This window comes from Myotis nattereri (genome assembly GCF_964212035.1).
Source record: "Myotis nattereri genome assembly, chromosome: 2".
NCBI lineage: Eukaryota > Metazoa > Chordata > Mammalia > Chiroptera > Vespertilionidae > Myotis > Myotis nattereri.
The window spans coordinates 9,430,097-9,445,890 of record NC_138076.1 but is presented as its reverse complement, the minus strand read 5'-3'; the positions used below and the strand labels follow the sequence as shown (position 1 = coordinate 9,445,890).

Here is a 15,794-nt window from a genome sequence, read left to right as displayed (position 1 = left end):
GCATACACTGAGTGGCCAGATTATTATGACCACCTGATGTTTGTAGGCAAATTAGCCATACACTGCACCGTATGGGATATGGATGCCGATGCCTGTTCGAACACCTTTGCTGTCTGCAGTTACCAAGATTCCATTTCGCACAGGAACACAAGGATTGGACAGTCGAGCATTGGAAAAAAGTCATGTGGTCCGATGAATCACGTTTCCAGTTGCATCATGCAGATGGCAGAGTGAGAATATGGCGGAAACATCATGAAAGCATGCACCCCACATGCATGAGTACAACCCTTCAAGCTGGTGGGGGCAGTGTTATGGTTTGGGGCATGTTTTCCTGGCATGATTTGGGCCCTTTAATTCGTGTGGAACGGCATCCGAATAGCACAACATACCTAAGTTTCATTGCTGATCAGGTTCATCCTATCATGTTGATGGCATATCCCAACGGAGATGGCTTCTTCCAACAAGACAATGCGCCATGCCACGGTGCTCATATTGTGCAGGAGTGGTTTCAAGAACATGAGGGAGACCTTGCCTTGCTTAGGTGACCCCCACAATCACCAGATTTCAATCCAATTGAGCATTTGTGGGATGAAGTTAAAAGAGCGATCAGGCAGCTGGTTCCACAGCTACCAAATCTCACAGAGCTAGACAATGCTATTCATCAGGCATGGTGTCAGATACCTCGCATCACCTTTCCACATCTCGTGGAGTCAATGCCAAGAAGAATCACCACAGTATTGAAGGCAAAAGATGGCCCAAAGAAGTACTGATGGGGTGGTCATAATAATCTGGTCATAATAATATTATATATATTCCATGTTCAAAGTCTGTTAAATTGCACTGTTTACCTATATCTTCAGAAAAAATCATTTCTACTGTCGTGGTAAACAAACTGCTTCCCTATTTATAATGGTCTGGCCCTCTAGCAACTTCAGCAAGAAATTATAGCTAATTTGCCTACAAAAGTCAGGTGGTCATAATAACCTGGCTACTCAGTGTATTTCAAATATGCAAGCTGTGATGCCTTTTAGATTGAGGGTATCAATCAAGACACCAGCAATTTCTTTTTATTGTGCTTTACATTTACTGAGTCCTGCCTTTCCTGATCTTAGTCAACTTATGTTTCATGAGAATAAACGCTGTGCCAAAAATCACATTTCTATATAGAAACCTGATACTAATATTTTCTTTTTTTCAAAAGAAAAGTTGTCATAGTGTTTAGACATGATTGTCTTATTTGAAGTATGGTGTTGGAGGAAGGCACTACAGATACCCTGGACCGCCAGGAAGATGAACAAGTGTATCCAAGGGCACGTTAAGCCTGAAACATCACTGGAGGTAAAAAAAAAAAACAAAACAAAAAACAAAAAACAAAAAAGACAAAACTGAAGCTATCTTACTTCAGGCAGATCATGAGAAGGCAGAGTAATTTTGAAAAGACAATAAAAATCAATGGCAGCAAAAAAGAGGAAGATCAAATATGAGATGGATTGAGCCCATAAAAGAAGCCATAGGTAGCAGTTACAAGGGCTGAGCAGGGCAGTTGAGAACACGATATTGTGAACATCATTCATTCATAGGGTTGCTAATGGCTTGTAACACACACACACACACACACAAATGCATATCATGAGGTGCTAGAAATACATTTTGATCTTTTAGATATAGCCCAAGAATCTCTTTATTTATGAGACAGGTCAGTAGTTTGTCCAGAAACTGATGTTCCACAGTTGTCTGTGACAATGAACAGACCATCGATTCAGTAGTCCATCACCTGCAGAGATTTCTAGATAAATCCCGGGGTACCCAGTGGATGTTTGGGGATTTTGCTGATTCCCAGGTAGTCCTAAGAGAGTTCACTTTCTCCTTTCTAGTAAGTAAAATATGTTGGTTTTTCCACTTATTTTTCAGAGTCAGGGAAACTCAAGATCAGTCTATGATAACTGCGCAGGGATCATTTTGTTAGGGAGTCTGAGTGACACTGAAGACATTAACTCAAAGGTGCTATTTCTTTTATTACTTATTATAAAGCAGTCACCAACTAATTTATCTTTTATTTTTTTTATCTTTTAAAGTAATATATATTTCAAACTGACATCAATTCTTAGAAAAAAAATGTAGCACCCATGTCTAAAATGTAGTTTATTGTCAGTATCTACCTCATTCAAGCAGGAGCATAAGTAATAGGGACACAAGCAGATATTTGATCATCTTCCTATTTTTAAAAAAGTCAGCATCTTCATGTTGATTATGCAGATCATACTTTCTCCATTCCAACTCAGTTTAATTGACACAGTTTAAGTGAGTTTCCAATTGAATATGGAAAATAGATTATTCTGGGGACAAATGAAGATTTTAAGCCAAAAGGTAACACAAAGCAATTCATTGCTTTAAAATTAATTTCATGTCTAGTGTAGGGTCACTACTTTTTTTTTAAAGGCAAGGTTTATATGTAAGTGCATGAAATTGAGAAATAATACCAATTTCCAAGAATAAAACTTCAATTATCCAAAATCATCTGGGGATGAATTTTCTACATATATCTACTTTCTAGATAACAAAGTTTACCATATCTTGGGAATCATTTTCAACTGCATCATATACTTCCTTGACTTTTTCTCAGCAACATACGGACTGACTTGTCTGCACTGAGGGTCTTTGGGATGATAAAGTGTGTAGAGTTGTTGACCCTGCCCTGAATGCCAGAGCCCATAATACTTGCCCAATGACTTTGGTTGGATCACCTCTTCCTTTGATATCCATTAAAGAATATATATTCCATTCTCTTAGTTTGTTGCTTCTACCTGCTATTGCCTTGAGAAAACTAAAGAAACAATCTCTGTCCATGCACCAGGTCACAAGTTCGCTTCCCAGTCAGGGCACACACCTACGTGTGAGTTCAGTCCCCAGTCTGGAGGTGAATGGGAAGCAATGGATCAAGGTACCTCACTTATATCACATCGATGTTTCTCTCTCTCTCCCCATTCCTCCCACTCTAAAACCAATGTAGAAACAGAAACAATCTCATTAAAATTAGTTATTAAAAGAAGTTTTATTAAGTCACTGAATGAAGGAATACAGATATTGTCAAAGAAATTCAAATTCAGGGAATTTGTGTCAGTTGTCAGCTTGACAGGTGTGTTCTGAAATATTGAATTTCCCAGTAGTTTAACCCTAAACTAAGTGCTGGATTACTATACGTGTGTGGCTTCTTTTCTCCTTAATGATGAGAGAATCCTAGAAGATCTGTGTTCTAATGATACAACCAGTTATAGACCCGAGTTTCATAAAGCAATAGCATATTGTAGTAGAGATTTAGAGTTTAGACCTGTATCTATTTCCAGCCATGTCACCCACTAGTGGTATGACTTTGGATAGAAACTAACCTCTGATAGATCTTATCCCCTTGGAATGAAAAGGAGTATAACCTGATAAGGTCTAAGGTGCTTCCAGCTCCAAAAGCCATTATGAGGAAATGGAGATCACCAAGAGGAATCTCTCCCAATAATATATGATATGTGAAGGTAATTGTGATGTTATGTAGCAGGAAATGAAATGAAGGCCATAAGTACACGATTAAAAGGGAAATAGGAACAGAACCTATGAGTCAACTTATAAATGATCTGCTCTCCATAAAATCTTCAAAGCATCATCATCGTAATTATTCTCATAACTGATGCCACTGATATAATTATTAAAACCTAAGCTCCAGTCTAAGTATTAAATTATCTTTTCAAATTAAATGTATATGTATATATGTATATTTGTGTTCAACAAGAATACCTTAAAAAATTCAGGAAATTCAATTAACTTATATCCTTTGGTTTTGTCAATTGAAATTGAATTGGCCTATAGAGCCCTCTGTTGAGAAATGTATACATTTATTTGGGTACGGATATCAGTTAACTCGTCTTTTAGGATCAAGAGCAAGGGTAGCCGAAAGCGGTTTGGCTCAGTGGATAGAGCGTCGGCTTGAGGACTGAAAGGTCCCAGGTTCGATTCCAGTCAAGGGCATGTACCTGGGTTGCGGGCACATCCCCAGTGGGAGATGTGCAGGAGGCAGCTGATAGATGTTTCTCTCTCATCGATGTTTCTAACTATCTCTCTCCCTTCATCTCTGTAAAAAATCAATAAAAAATATATATTTTTTAAAAAGAGCAAGGGTAAGATAACACTGGTGATGAAAATATAAAAACTCTCTCTTTGGAAGACTTGACCACAAGGTAAGTGGTGATAAGAAAAAATTAAGTGTAGGGATTAACACATTTTAAATGCAAAGTTTCTCTTGAAGAAAGACTTTATTCCTACTAAGGCACAGCCCAATAATAGAGTTAGGATGCATCTGTGTTTCTTCTCTTCAACTTGATCCAGATGCCATTAGTAGGACGAAGAATCACCTCTCCTGCCAGACCGAGTTCTTCTCTTTTCTGGTTGGATTCTACCCAAAAATGCCTCAGGATGCATGAAAGAACGACCTTTTCTTCCATCATGGCAAACCTTTGACCTTCAAATTAGTGTAAATAGCATGACTTTAATTACAGATCTATCTCAAATGAGAGAAAGAACAGGTTCTATTAGAGGGAGCAAGTGATGTTAGATTTTCACAGTAGGCCCTGGGAGAATCAATATCACTCACGATGCTTTCTAGTGATAAAGACTCTTGAGTGCCCTTCCCTGCTCCCACCCAGTGCATCTGAATAGCTCTGAGGACAAGTAACCTAGTCCAAGCAGCACCCAGGTGAATCCTGGGCTCATTGAAGCATGAGAACCACTGCTCTAGAACGCTTTCCTACTGGGCCTTTCATGTAGTTTACTGTAGAGTTACCAGGCCTCATTGTACCAATGCCTACATTTACATAAACAGTAAAACCCCAGAGATACTAAAGTCAAAAGTGTGTACAGTGCATAGTGATGTGCATTCATTTTGCTGAAGTACTTCCACTGGTCCTATGGTGAGCATTCTCAGTTTTGGTTTTGAAAGAAGTAATTCTTAAAAGCAATGAAAACAGGTTAAATAAACTAATTGTTATAAATAAGCTTTCTACCATATAAAGTATATTCTACTTCAATCCAAAGATCTACTTTTAAAACTCTACCATGAAACTGGTTATGCTTTATGTTATGGGCTGAATGGTATTTCCCCCAAATTCATCTGCTGAATTCTTAACCCTCAGTACCTCATAATGTGACTGCATTTGGGGGTAGGGCCCTTAAAGAGGTGAGTAAAATAAAATGAGGTCCTATGGATGGGCCCTAACCCAATATGACTGATGTCTTTACAAAAAAAAGAGATCAAGCCATGGCTGGGTGGCTCAGTTGGTTGGTATGTCATCCCATTCACCATGAGGTTGTGAGTTCAGTTCCATGAGGGCATATACCTAGGTTGTGGGTTAGATTCCTGGTTTGGGCATGTATGGGAGGCAACCAATCAATGTTTCCCTCACATCAATGTTTCCCTCTCTTTCTAAAAATCAATAAAAACATATCCTTGAGTGGGGATTAATTACACACACACACACACACACCCACACACAGACAGAGGAATAAACTATATGAAGACACAGGGAGAAGACATCTATCTACAAGCCAAGGAGAGAGGCCTCAGAAGAAACCAGCCCTGCAGACACCTTGATCTTGGATTTCTTGCCTCCAGAATTGTGAGAAAATAAAATTCTGTCATTTAAGCCACCCAGTCTGTGGTGCTCTGTTACAGCAGCCCTAGAAAACTGATATACTTTACAACAGTCATAGTAAAGTGGGGAAAAAATAAAACAGCTGTTTTTTTAACAGATTCGTACCTGAGACACTACATCTCAAAGACATTATTGTGAGAAACCCCTGCCCTGTGCGCCTGAAAGGTCAAACCGATTCTGATGGATACAAACCTATACAGTTTCTGGGTCCAGCAGAGAAGGGCACATATGCGTATGGATGGCGTCCCATCGAATTCTCGGGAAAGAACCGCTCTGGCTTGAACTCCTCAGGGTCTGGGAAGTACCGTGGGTCTCTATGCAGTGCGTAGGGAATGATGAGTATTTGAGAGCCTTTCACAACCTTGTATCCCCCTGTCATGAGGCAGTCGATATGTCATGAGAATAGAGCAAGACAGACACAGAAAAGTCCACTCTCCCCACTACTTTCATGAAAGAATTCTCACCAACATCACAATCTTCATTAAGACCACGGGCAATTATAGGCACAGAAGGAAAAATACGAAGGGTCTCCTTAATAACACACTCCAGATATTTAAGTTTCTTCAGGTCCTCTAAGGTAACAGGGCGATCAGAATTCCCTGATCAAAGTAAACACATGAAATAAAATAAATGAAAGAACGATTTGGGATTGGTGGATAAGACATCAAAAAATAATCTACACTAATAAAAGACAAAGATGCTAACTGACCATACCTTTGCTATGCCCACCAGCCAATCAGAAGAGTATGCAAATTAACCCAAAAAAGACGGCCATTAAATTTGCATACTGCAGGTGGGGCCTCAGCACCAGACACCCCCTGGGGATCCAGGCCACAGATCGGGGGCCGGGGAGGCGGGGCAGGCAGCATCAGAAGCCACCCGTGGGATCCGGGCTGCAGAACAGAGACCGGGGAGGTGGGGCAGGCAGCGCCAGATGCCACCGGGGGAGGCAGAGCCCGCAATCTCCCCAGACAGAAGTCTGAGGCCTGGGCAGGGGCGGAGCCTGTGATTGGAGTGGGCTGCGGGTCCCTTGCCAGGCCTAAGGCCCCGGCCAGAGGCCTTAGGCCTGGGCAGGCAATCTGAGCAGCCTGGGGGTCCCCTGCCAAGGCTAAGGCCCCACCCAGAGGCCTTAGGCCTGGGCAGGCAATCTGAGTGGCCTGGGGGCCCCCTGTCCAGGCCTAATGCCCTGGCCAGAGGCCTGAGGCCTAGGCAGGGGCAGAGCCTGTGATCGGAGCAGGCTGGAGGTACCCTGCCTAGGCCTAACGCCCTGGCAGAGGTCTTAGGCCTGGGCAGGCAATTGGGGAGGACTGGGGGGTCCCTGCCCAGGCCTAATGCCCGGACTAAGGCCTTAGGCCTGGGTTGTGTCAAGTCGGTGATCGGTATGAACTACAGAGGGAACACCGTTTCTGACAGCTCATTGCCTAAGCTCCCTTTATGTCACTGGTAATATTCTTAGTAACTTGGGTAATAAGAATCCAAGAAGGTGATGTAGGGTTTTTCCACCTCACTCCTAGAGAACAAACGAAGGTCTGCTGCTGGAGGGGTTATGAAATATCATATCCTGCCTTAACCGGTTTGGCTTAGTAGATAATGCCTCGGCCTGCCTACCACAGGGTCTGGATTCAATTCTGACCAAAGGCATGTACCTAGGTTGCAGGCTCTTCTCTGGATGGGGCCCAGGTCAGTGCTCATGCAGGAGGCAACCAATCAAACTGTTCCACTCACTTTGATGTTTCTCTCTGTCTTTCCCTTTCTCTTCCACATTCTCTAAAAAAAATGGAAACATATCCTCAGGTGAGGATAAAAAAATAATAATAAAGAAATGTCATATCCTATGAAAGACACACCTTGAAAATGCCTAAAGAAAGTTGTCATTTTTTCATGGTGAAAGGACTGGAGTCCATGTTGATGAAAACACCTTGGTGGCTGCGGTGAGTGGCAGTGGCTGCAGCAGAGGGGTGATGGGGCTGGTGCCTTCCCCTGATCATCATTGTCACCTCGCACTAAAGGAGGCCATACTGAGGCTTAGGCCCACTCCCCAAGGGGAGCAGGGAGCGGGTCTAAGCCATCAAAAGGACATCCCCTGAGGGCTCCCAGTATGTGAGAGGGGGCAGGCTGGGCTGAGGGACCACCCTGCCCTGCCGTGCACGAATTTCATGCACCAGGCCCCTAGCATATTATAACATCAATACACTGAATGTTAAATACCAACAACAAAAGTACAATTATTAATAGTATAATCAAAATAAAATGAGACAATAATGCTAAGTAAAAAAAACAGATACAAAAGGTCACATGTTGTATCATTAAATTTGGAGGAAGTACTCAAAGAAGATAAATCCATACACAGTGTAAATAAGGTGCTGCCAGGTGCTGGAGGAAGAGAAAATGGGCAGTGGCTGATTAATGGTGCAGGGTTTCCTTTTGGCTGCTGAAATGGGTTGGAATTAGATAGAGGTGAAAGTTGCATAACATTGTGAATGCATGAAACTATAAGTTTAAAACATTTAATTTTGAATTCTCAGAGCCTCCTCCAGAAGTGTATCTTCTCCTGGGTCAGATTCTTAGACTCTCCCAATAGCCTGGCCTCCAAACGCCCTCCATTCCCCGCTCAAGAAGAAATCCAATGGCTTTGTGGTCTTGCCAATGGGAGAAAAAACACAGCAGGAAGCAACTGAACATATTGAGAAAGCAAAAAATGAGATAGACCAACTCAATGAACAAGCCAGTGAGAATATTCTGAAGGTCGACCTATAACAAATTCTGCCAACCATTGTTTTTCAGAAGAGGTAGGAATTGATGGCCCAAATCCCACATTTTTGAGCAACACCATTTGCAGCCATCTCTATCCTGCACTGCTTGAGGACACGCATGGAAAGGCACTGTGTTATTTAACCAGAGTTGAAGTACAGAATTGAAAAGTAATAAATCAGGTCACAGAACAGATTTTCATTGCGATGAAAACCTTTCCTTGGAAAATAATTGCACCCAAAGTGCAAGCCGTGATGCATTTTCAAAGTCCATGAAATATCTGGAAATGATTTGATGAAATGTTCAAATCCAATGCAGGATAAAGCCAGCAGGAAGAGGCCGAGAAACAAAAATCTAGTTTATGGGCATTCTGATACAGGTGCAGATAAGTTGGGAGAGATCATCAAAGGTGGTATTTGCCAAAATCCAATTCATTACTACTTGCTTCCTGATATGGAAGATGAAGACGGGGAAGAAGAAGAGAAGAAGATGGTGATGGAGGGGGAGAGGGAGAGGATTGAAAGCTACCAAAAAAGAAGCTGATGAAGATGAAGGAGACAGTGACTAAGGAACATTAATGGATTCCAACCTTCTTTTTAAAAGTTTCCTCCAGTCACTGGGAACAAGTTACAGTCTGGATTTTGTTTTGTTTTGTTTTACTCTTAGGCTCAATCATTCTGCTTTTGATGTCTTTCTTCTCCCTTACATCCTGGCTCTCAACTTATTTTGGGGGAAAAACCTTGAGCAGAATGCAGTAGGAAAAGAATCTCTAAAACTTTCTGTTTCCAATTCACTTTTTTTTAACTTTTAAAAGTATTTTTAGCCGAACCGGTTTGCCTCAGTGGATAGAGCGTCTGCCTGCGGACTCAAGGGTCCCAGGTTCGATTCGGGTCAAGGGCCTGTACCTTGGTTGCGGGCACATCCCCACTGGGAGGCATGCAGGAGGCAGCTGATCGATGCTTCTCTCTCATTGATGTTTCTAACTCTCTATCCCTCTCCCTTCTTCTCTGTAAAAAATCAATAAAATATATTAAAAAAAAAAAAAGCAAGTACAGAAGGCCTCTGTCTCCATATTTAAAAAAAAAAGTATTTTTATTTTTCCCATTTATTTTTATTTATTTATTTTTCTTTATTGATTAAGGTATTACATATGTGTTCCAATCCACTCCTTGCCCCCCTATGTCCCTCTCCCCCCACTCATGCTCTCATCCCCCTGGTGTCTGTGTGCATTGGTTAGGCTTATATGGATGCATACAAGTCCAAATTCACTTTCATCCCTTCCTGACTCAACAAACACTATGTGGAATCAATGCCCCTGTGCTCCATGGTAAAGAAAAACCTTCTGCTTACATTGCTCTACTGGAAGCTGGAGGCTCAGCCCACGCCGTAGTGCACAGAATTCCAGCTTTCTTCCTCCTTTCTCTGTACACTGAGCACACAGATTACATGGTGTCTCTGTGAATGTAAACAGCATTTACCAACATATACCTGTCTACTTACTCTTGTATGGAACATTTAAAAACAAAAATAAAAATTGGTTTATAGAAGGTCAAAGGGTAGATATGAGATGTTTGGGTTAGTTAAGTGGGCATTTTGACAACAAGGCTTCCCCTTTGTTATGTTTAATTCTGATGTTTAATAGACTTCCTTGCAGTTTAAGATAATACTTTCAAAATAAAATTCTCTCCTAATAATGGCCTGGGCCCTGCCACTCAATGGGACAATAGCAGACCTGCAGAATCTTATTTGTCATTCTCTATTGTATTTTGTTCCTGTTTATTTAATATTCTTTTGTTTGTTTCACTGGAAAGAAAAGATAATGCTCAATTTTAAACATTAAAAGTGTACCAGCTGCGAAAAAAAAAAAAAAACCCACTGAGGAGAAGAAACCAAGATGGCGGCATAGGTAAACACCCGAAATTGCTGCCTCGCACAACCACTTCAAAAATACAACTAAAAGACAAAACGGACATCATCCAGAACCACAGGAAGGCTGGCTGAGTGAAAATTCTACAACTAGAAGGAAAGAGAAAAGCACACTGAGACTCAGAAGAGGTGCAGAAGTAAAGTACAGAGGTACAGAGGCGCACGTGGAAAGGGCTGGCAACTGAGGACACGGTTGTCTTTTTCAATTGGGAGGGAGTCTCAAGCTCCCGACTGCTCTGAACTCCAGTTCAAGGCGAGTCTCTGGGTACCCAGACTCATACGGAGAAAAACTGGACAGTCTGGCATCGGTCTGAACTCGAGGGTGGCTTTCTCTCGGGACACTGAGATACAGGGCCTCTTAGGGTAGGACTGAGAATCAGCCATAGCTGTTTGCTCCGACCTGTTGATCCCTGAGACCCTGCCCAACCCAAGCTGTGCTCAGAAGCTTTTGCATATGAAAGGCCTGGCCCTTTGCAACCTGAAAATTACCTAACAAACTGCAACTGAGAAAGAGAGACCCAGAACTTCCAAAAGAAGGTCCAAGGCCCCACAGCAGCTTGCATTGCTTCACAGCTGGGCCTCATCTGGGTACCTCCAAACTCCAAACAAAGAAGAGGAATCTGCAGATCTCTCCATAGCTCCTGCTGGGGAGCCTCAGGCAGAGGCTAAATCAGCACCTGTTAGAGATCCAAGAGCCAGTGTACCCAGTGGTCAGAGTGGGACCATGCAGATTACAACTCCTCAGATCCATAAGGGACACACTCAAGGGACAGAGTCAGTGAGGACCAAAGCCCCACTGAAGCAAGTCTTACCCCGGAAAGGTGTCTCCAGCACAGAACTTCTCCCACCGTAGACAAAGCTGATTCTCACAGACAACTGGCCTGGAGGTCAATTCCTCCCAGTGATAGCTACAACAATCAAGGCTTAACTACAACAAGACTGTGCACAAAGCCCACAAAGAGGTGCACCAAGAGTGTCCACCTCAGGTAATTGGGGAGGCTGAATCACTGGGTCCTATAGGACACCTAGCACAGAAAGCCACGTTATCAACACAGGGAAGCATAAAAAATGTGGAGACAAAGAAACAGGTCACAGATGACAGAAATGGAGGAAAGCAAACTACAGGATATAGAGTTCAAAACCACACTTATAAGGTTTTTCAAGAATGTTCTAGAAACTGCCGATAAATTTAGTGAGACCCTCAAGAAATCTAGTGAGACCCTCGAGGATATGAAAAAAGACCAAATAGAAATTAAGCATACACTGACTGAAATAAAGAATATTATACAAAGTTCCAAAAGCAGACTAGAGGATCGCAAGAATCAAGTCAAAGATTTGAAATACGAAGAAGCAAAAAACACCCATCCAGAAAAGCAAAAAGAAAAAAGAATCCAAAAATATGAAGGTGTAAGGAGCCTCTGGGACAACTTCAAGCGAACCAACATCCGAATTATGGGGGTCCAAGAAGAAGAGAGAGAGCAAGATATTGAAAACCTATTTGAAGAAATAATGACAGAACACTTCCCCTACCTGGTGAAAGAAACAGACTTACAAGTCCAGGAAGCGCAGAGAACCCTAAACAAAAGGAATCCAAAGAGGACCACACCAAAACACATCATAATTAAAATGCCAAGGGCTAAAGACAAAGAGAGAATCTTAAAAGCAGCAAGAGAAAAACAGTTAGTTACCTACAAGGGAGTACCCATACGACTATCAGCTGATTTCTCAACAGAAACTATGCAGGCCAGAAGGGAGTGGCAAGAAATATTCAAAGTGATGAATCGCTAGAACCTAAAACCAAGATTACTTTACCCAGCAAAGCTATCATTCAGAACTGAAGGTCAGATAAAGAGCTTCACAGATAAGAAAAAGCTAAAGGAGTTCATCACCACCAAACCAGTATTACATGAAATGCTGAAAGGTATCCTTTAAGAAGAGGAAGAAGGAGAAAAAAGGTAAAGATACAAATTATGAACAATAAATACACATCTTTCAACAAGTGAATCTAAAAATCAAGTGAATAAATAATCTGATGAACAGAATAAACTGGTGAATATAATAGAATCAGGGGCACAGAAAGGGAATGGACTGACTGTTCTCGGGTGGGAAAAGGGTGTGGGGGCTGTGGGAAGAGACTGGACAAAAATCGTACACCTATGGATGAGGACAGTGGGGGCGGGGTAAGGGCAGAGGGTGGGGTGGGAACCAGGTGGAGGGGAGCTATGGGGGGAAAAAAGAGGAACAACTGTAATAATCTGAACAATAAAGATTTAATTAAATAAATAAAAATAAATTTTTTTTAAAAAGTGTACCAGTTGCTTTCTTATAATGAAACTAAATGTGACGTTTACCCCAGTAACAAAAAAAATAAAAAATTAAAAAAAATAAAAGGAGGAATGAATACTTACATCTCAATTTCCAAAGATCAGTTGCTCAAAAAAGTTTTAGAACTAATACTGGAGATAGAAGAGAAGTGAGGCACAATTAGCAAAAGCATGAGAAGCAGCAGAATAAAAATTCTAGTAAAAATGGCGTTACTAATTATGTGAGATCCAAAACCATTTGTGACACCTGCATTGGGCTAAAAATTGTAAAAAAACACAAATGTGAGAAGACATTCCAAAAGAACCTGGGTTTCTAGAACATCCAATTTACCCACCCGAGGCAATCTGAAAGAAATTCAACTTGATACAGGAAAAATGAAATGATGACAGAAACAGAGCCCAGAAGTTTAGATCGTCTCCATTCTACAAAATAAAATCTTCCCTCTTGATATGAAAATCCAATCCTCATACCATCTGGACATGAAATTACTTTTCCAACTTCAACCCTCAATGGGTTCTAACAAATGTTCTGAGTTCCACCTGTCCTTTGATGCTTACTATTATCTTCTGACTTCTCCACTCTGCCATTATGCAACTGGAGCCTCTCTTTCCAGAATGTCTTCCACCTCCTCCGCTTTTCCTTTATTATTCCTTCCCCACTTTGCACTAGGAAAATCCATCAGACACCACTTTGTTGGTTGGCCAACCCAACCTTTACCTTTCTCTTCCCAGCCATGGGAAGCCATATGACATCTGATTAAACAAAGGACTAAGTTTATGGCACAATGCACAGTTGCTTTGTCTTAGGCTGATCATGACCCACAAACATATCCCATCCTAATCCGTAGAACAGGGGTGGGCAACCTTTTTGTGAGTGCGTGCCAAAACCAGCAAAATCTCTGACTCAAATTTCTTCTGCGTGACAACCCTAATTTTTTGAGAACATGTTACACCTACTTGATATCTCTTAAGGCAGTGATGGCGAACCTTTTGAGCTCGGCATGTCAGTATTTTGAAAAACCCTAATTTAACTCTTGTGCCGTGTCACATATAGAAATTTTTTGATATCTGCAACCATAGTAAAACAAAGACTTATATTTTTTATATTTATTTTATATATTTAAATGCCATTTAACAAAGAAAAACCAACCAAAAAAATGAGTTCATGTGTTAACTCTGACACATGTGTCATAGGTTCGCTGTCACTGTCTTAAGGTGTATGTATGTGAAGAACCTTGAAGAAATAATAAAAATCATTTGAGCGACAAAAACACAGTATATGATGATAAAAAATACATTTATTTTTTAATGTACACATGTACACTGATAGTCTGACAGAAAACTTTATGACTCCGTTTGATATTACCATTGGGACTTTTGCTGCTGCATCACTGATGACAGAGATTTTACATCAGGTTTATATTTCGTGACCTTCAGAGATATGCACAAGCTACTACTTTCATCCATCAGGCTACTCCTATTATGAGACTTAACAAAATTCATCACTGAGAACAAAGATTCACAAGCGTATGTGGATGAAACTAAGACACTGGTTGGATCTAGGAAGGCAGAGAGAGTTAAGGCAGAGGCATAGAAATTGCTCTTCCCCTCTCTCGTCAATCCATGTCTGTGGTCTTTAAGATAACTTGTTATGTAAAATTATTTATTTATCTAAGACGCACCTACACTGAATTTATCTGAAAAATAAAAAAGTCAATATTAAGAAAAAAAATTGTAAATGGAAGATTATAAGAGAGGGTTTGGCGTGCCAGCAAAAGTTACCAGCATGACATGTTTGGCACGCGTGCCAGGGGTTGCCCACCCCTGCCCTAGAACCTTTAAATATTTTTTTTAGGGAAAAGGTGCTTTTGAAGATTTTATCAAGGATCTTAAAATGGAGAGATGATCGTGGATTCTCCAGGTGGGCCATGAATGCCATCACAAGTGTTATAAGAGAGAGCAGAGGGAGATTTGACACATACCCACAGAAGAGAAAGTGATGTGAAGATGGAGACAGAGATTGGAATGATGTGGCCATAAGCCAAGGTATGTTGGCAGTCACCAGAAGGAGTGGATTCTCCCCTCAGGCTTCCAACAAGTGCAGCCCTGCCAACACACTGATTTAACTCAGAGATACTGATCTGGGCCTTCTGGTGTCCAGAACTGTAAGAGAATTAATTTCTATTGTGCTCAGCCACCCAGCTTGCAGAATCGGTGACAGCACTCAAAGGAGACTAATATTATCCTTCATCCCCTACTCCCCTTATCTTATTGCCTTAAAGATAAACATGAGACCCAGAACAACAATCAAGAAAACAAAATCCACGATGATGAAAATGACAGAGAGAAAAAAGAGCAAGCCCCGGATACTCACAACATCCCTACAGGCATCAGCCTAGGACCCCTTACCTACAGGTTACTGGTTGTACAAAAGAAATGTATGTCCCATAAGCTTAACCCACAGCAATCCTATACGGAACAGCTCTCCTAGACCCGCTAACCAGCTTCACCTCTCCTCTCTGCTCTCTGCTAGCCCCTTCCTCCTATTCCCCCAGCACACAACCATGACTTGATACTTTCTACACAGTGTCTGCTTCACTTGCAGCAGCAAGGTTTTTGAGGACAGTGACATTTATCTATGTAGCCCCAGGATCTCGACCGGTGCAGTCACATGCCAACCAATCAGCAAAGGACCATAAACAAATGGATGAGGTCTTCCAAAGGACATTAGCCCTGGAAGGAGTGCCATATGGCAGCTATCTTGCTTATTACAGTGTCTTTAGAACAAGCCCGACTGCACATTCTTAATGAGCAAGAATGCCATTTGCTTCAGTGACTTGAAACGTTCAGTGTAAGTAGTGAAAAGGCCCTACATACCAAACACTTCGTCCAGTTCACTGTCCAATGTTTTCTGGACTTCTGGATAGCAACCCAGTAGGTACAAGGCCCAGTTTATTCCAGCTGCAGTTGTATCATGGCCCTACAAATGTAAGAGAAAAAAATAACAGCTTAGAAAGCAGAGTTTTATTGAGAAGGTTAGGGATGCTAACTCTATTTTGAATGAGCTCTGGATTTGACAGCTGTGACGTGACCCCAGACA

At 41.5% G+C, this 15,794-nt stretch overlaps 1 protein-coding gene across 3 annotated transcripts in view; it reads right to left on the bottom strand.

Moving 5' to 3' along the window:
- Nucleotides 1–3,035: 3,035 nt before the first annotated feature.
- Nucleotides 3,036–15,794, bottom strand: part of LOC308514065 (cytochrome P450 4V2-like) — a 35,222-nt gene continuing 22,463 nt past the window's right edge. For 2 of the 3 annotated variants that reach the window (XM_081084109.1, XM_081084108.1), the window contains exons 8-11: nt 15,572–15,674; nt 6,158–6,292; nt 5,886–6,065; nt 3,036–4,504 (exon numbers count right to left, since the gene is read on the bottom strand). In XM_081084109.1, the coding sequence (XP_080940235.1) occupies nt 4,332–4,504; nt 5,886–6,065; nt 6,158–6,292; nt 15,572–15,674 (591 nt within the window). In that variant the 3' untranslated portion in view covers nt 3,036–4,331. Of the gene's footprint in view, nt 4,505–5,885; nt 6,066–6,157; nt 6,293–9,794; nt 9,900–15,571; nt 15,675–15,794 lie in introns of all 3 variants that reach the window. The other variant, XM_081084107.1, reaches the window with a different exon arrangement.